Source organism: Chinchilla lanigera, unplaced genomic scaffold (assembly GCF_000276665.1).
Source record: "Chinchilla lanigera isolate Chin_1 unplaced genomic scaffold, ChiLan1.0 scaffold00039, whole genome shotgun sequence".
In the NCBI taxonomy this organism is placed as follows: domain Eukaryota; kingdom Metazoa; phylum Chordata; class Mammalia; order Rodentia; family Chinchillidae; genus Chinchilla; species Chinchilla lanigera.
In genome coordinates, this window is record NW_004955440.1 from 17,494,057 (window position 1) to 17,498,276 (window position 4,220).

A 4,220-nucleotide genomic window follows, 5' to 3' on the forward strand; every position below is an offset into this window, starting at 1 on the left:
AATACTCCAGTGCCAGCCGCTAACAGCAACTGTCTCTGTGTGGGGGTTTCAGGTAACTTTCTCTACTTCTCCGCTCTTCTCATGTATCCCTATAAGAACATTCCTCCCATTATTTTTCATAATCCTACTGAGAAAAAAAAAATCTATTCCTAGAATGATTCTACAAATACCAGAATACACGATGAATCCACCTATAAACGTGTACACCAAGGAATGGATTTACTGTGGCTCAGACAAAGACACAGCACACAGCAGAGGCCCAGTCAATGAAAAACACCCTGGCCACCAGGACCTGTGGCCCAATGGGCGGTGAAGCCTGGGACAACACTTACATACACATCAACAAAGAGAGTGTGTGTGCATGACCCGGTATATGGCACTGGTCTGGTCTCAGCGTGTGCACAACCTGAAGCACACGCTCCAGCACATGTGTCGCAGTGACACAAGGGGTAACGTGATATTCTAGTGAGATCTCCTGTTCTCTTGCAGGGCTTTGCTGTGGGACACTGAACGATCTTTTGTACCTCCTTATCATTTTGAGTAATCCTGACCTTTAATTACCCTCCTGGTAGCCAGAGCAGAAGGTAACAGACTGGCCCAAAAGAGCTCCATGGGGCTCAAGCATCTAAAGCATCCACACCAAGTGTGTTCTGGCATGTTTCCTCTTCCTCTCTTTTTATACACAGCATGTCAGATGCAGAGGTTAAAGGCAAACTCGAGGGTACCAGGACTCCAAAATCTACTTGTGGATCAGACTCTTCAGAAAAAGCTCACGTTCCAGCCCCAGAATCTCACACCGTGGGGACGGGAAGTGTTAACAGTACAGAGCAATGCTTTATCCTTACTTAGAATACATACCAGTCCCTAGGTGAGGTGATTTCATTAGAGACTTACTGTGTGGACACACAACACATACTAACCCACAGACACCCCACAGACACTTTCAACAGCACAGAGTGGCAGGACAGACATGGACAGCTCCCCGGCACCCCCCGCCCCAAGTGCCGTACTCAGCTCTGAGTGCCTGGGTACTCCTGGGCTGCCGCTGGCCGCTGGAGAAAAGCCTCTCCACACCTATCTGCCAGAGCTTTCCTGTTCCCAGAACTCTGCTCGGATCTGGGCAAACCCCACACTTACAGCCATAAATGCATTGGCCCTGAGAAAGGCTGCTGAGGACTCCAGGTGTGGCTTTATCTGTCACTTCACCAGGTCAGCTATTTAGGCCTAGTCTTCTCCATTGGGCTGAGGCTCTGTTCACACCATCTCGGGTAACACATCACATTATTCTTCCTTATAAAAACAAACAAACTCAAGTGAGCATTCAGAGTCAGTCCACCCTCCGAGCATCTGTCTTCCCCTGTGAGTTAGGAGAAGAGCTGTGAGCCCGCCCCCGAAGGCTCCCCGTACCCTCAACTAAGGACAGGGCAGCTGCCTTCTTCCACCCCTCAGGCTCCCCCTCCTCACCTCCGCAGAGTGCGCGGACCCAGGATCTCAGCCTGCCGGCCACCACTGAGTCACCAGGAGCACAGCACTGCAGTCCCTGGCACTACCCGCCATCAGCTACCGCTGTGAGTCTAATTACTGCACTCTCCCTCCCCACCCTCCACGGAAACCGACCGTCCTGTGAGGCGGGACCAAAGGGAAAAGCCAATGTTTTCATCCTGACAATGGCTCCCCTCTGAACCAGTGCATCTGAAATTTATACAGTTCTAGAGAACAGGAGCTGGACACATTCGTTCCTAGTTGACTGTTCCCACAGCCAGTTTCTACAGGCATTTCTGGAATAACTATAATCCACTTCAGTGCAATACACGGCTCAAGTTTAAAATTCAGGGCCGAAAATAAAACCTACAATGCAATAAGGCATCATATGTTTCATAACTGAGTGTAGAAACAGGTATGAGAAATGATCAGACTTCCTGAAGGCTCAGCAGGAAAGCTGTTCTACAGAACTCCTACAGTTGCCTTTCCCCACCCCACCCCACCTGCAAGTGTGGACCTCCTCAAGCTCAGCTGCCGATGGTCAAACTACGGTCCTTTGCAATAAGCTGACAGTTTGATCACTGACAAGCACACCGGGCAACATGCAGAGAGACTTTTGTGGAAACAGAGTTAGAGTTAGAGCTAATACAGAGAGGAAGGAAAAATGGAATGCCTTATCAGAACTGAGGATTTCTACCTTTCATGGATGGCACATCGTTTGAAACACACGTCTGCACTGACGTGTACCACAGAGGCTTCTTTTGTTATAATCTGTTTGTTGGGTGATTTAGCCAGAGAATCTTATATAACACATTCCTGTTTTCAATGTAACACGTATGGCATTGCACTCATAAAATTCAGACTCCCCACAGCATGTCCCAGTCATTCTCCCCTGTAAGATTTCTACGTGGTTGATGAAAGCACAGGCACTACCACCAGCAATAGTAAGTAACAAAGAATCAGTAATCAGCTTTATCCTACATGCAAAAGCTAGCATCCTGTGGGATGGTTTCAGAAAACCGTTCCATTCTGATTTTCATGGGTTGTATGAACCTGACCTACGGGGGACAGGAGTGCAGTGTTCTAAGCCTAAACACACGTGAGTGTACCTGGGTCTTCCAGGACAGAGCACAGGAACGCTACCTACTGCCTCTGCATTGGTGTGCTCTGTGACCAAACCCTTGCATCTGATTTCCTTAACAAAGCAGCAGGAGACCCGCACTGCTCGTCTGGCTGGAAAGCACATAACATAGCTACAGCTTAGGAACTTCCATTCATGCCAGCTCAACAAACAATGTGTATTATATAATGAGAGAGTCTTTTTCTATGCACCCTGCTAGAAAACACAGGCACTTTCTGCACAGTTTAAACCAGTCTATAAGGAGCTGTTTCCTCTTGTGAAATCAAACATGTACCTGCGAACAGAAATTCCAACAGCCTATACTCTTGGATGCTCTTGCTAGCACTCTAACGTCCTTGCTACTTGACAATAAATAATTCCCGTTAACCGCAAACTGCACAGAGAACATTTACACAGCAGCCAGCAAGTACCTGAATGATGCTGGCTTTCAGCTCCATGTTCCCTGCGTTGCCTAAGAAATGGGGGGGGGGATAGTGGGAGGAGGATGAGGAGGGGAGAGAATCAGCTATCTATGAAATACTTACAGCCTCCGAGTCGTCAATTCCGTGCAGGTACAAATTGTCATACATGGAGGTCTGATAATCCAGAGCACCTCTTTTAAGGCAAAAACAAAATTGCTGCAGAAACCACAGCTAGAGCTAAAAGAGAAACGGCCTGTTTGGAAGAACTGCGCCTGTCTTATCAATTCCTGTGGATGTGCCAGGCAAGAGGCTATTCATTCGCATCACCCAGGGTGAGGCTATCCCCAGAGGCAGTCCAGACCTGGCATTTTATCTGCCTTCCCAATAAAGAGCATAAAAAGCAAAAGCCTTCCTCAACCACAGGCTGGTGACTGAGCAAGGAAAGCCGCCTCTGATTGGCTCGGCTCCCCTGCTTCAGTCAGCTGAAGAGCGTTCCCCGGGAGAGCGGAGGGTGACTCGGAGCATCCTACCCAGCAAAGAGCTGCTTCCTGTTTTGCCTGGGTTTTTAGCTCTACAATAAACACTCTCAGTATCCAAAAGGCTGCATGAAATGTTTGGGAAGGCAGGCTACCGAACACTCTGAACACAACCACTCATCTTCCTGATTAAATGCACAATCTGGGGAGCAGAGGAGAGATCTTATTTTCAGAGAATACCGTGTAAAGACAGGCAAACAGATACTAATCTCTATGCAACATCTGTACTTAACAGATGTGATTTAAGTCAAAAGGGCAGTAAGTCATATGGAATTTTTAAAAAACCGACAGTGAAGGAAAAATGGATGGAATAACATATGGTAAGAGTTCTTGAGGGAATTCCTAGAGTAAAAGTTTTCAATATTCTCATCGAAGTCTCTCCATCACTGGTAAGAAAATACCTTTGTTTCACAACTAGCTAAGTTTCAAAGGGATGCCCAAAACCCTCTCAGCTTTTAAACGTGAAACTGCTGAAGGACTTTTTAATCTGTTTAACCTCCTTTAAGTAACAGCCAATCCTCTGCTTAACCCATCATCTGCTTTCCTACGCATAAACTTGAACGGTCCTAAAACAGCACTCATCTTTCCTCCAAGCTCTCCGTCCCTGCTCTCACCACACCATACTTAGGGTGACCTGGTAAAAGGCCCCACATCCAGCCC

The 4,220-nt window shown here is 47.4% G+C and overlaps 1 protein-coding gene across 2 annotated transcripts in view; it reads right to left on the reverse strand.

The window, feature by feature from the left end:
* Positions 1–3,390, reverse strand: part of Cacnb4 (calcium channel, voltage-dependent, beta 4 subunit) — a 132,451-nt gene extending 129,061 nt beyond the window's left edge. The window contains exons 1-2 of one of the 2 annotated variants that reach the window (XM_005390811.2): positions 3,148–3,390; positions 1,138–1,290 (exon numbers count right to left, since the gene is read on the reverse strand). In XM_005390811.2, the coding sequence (XP_005390868.1) occupies positions 1,138–1,143 (6 nt within the window). In that variant the 5' untranslated portion in view covers positions 1,144–1,290; positions 3,148–3,390. The remainder of the gene's footprint in view (positions 1–1,137; positions 1,291–3,147) is intronic. The other variant, XM_005390810.2, reaches the window with a different exon arrangement.
* Between the last annotated feature and the right edge of the window lie 830 nt (positions 3,391–4,220).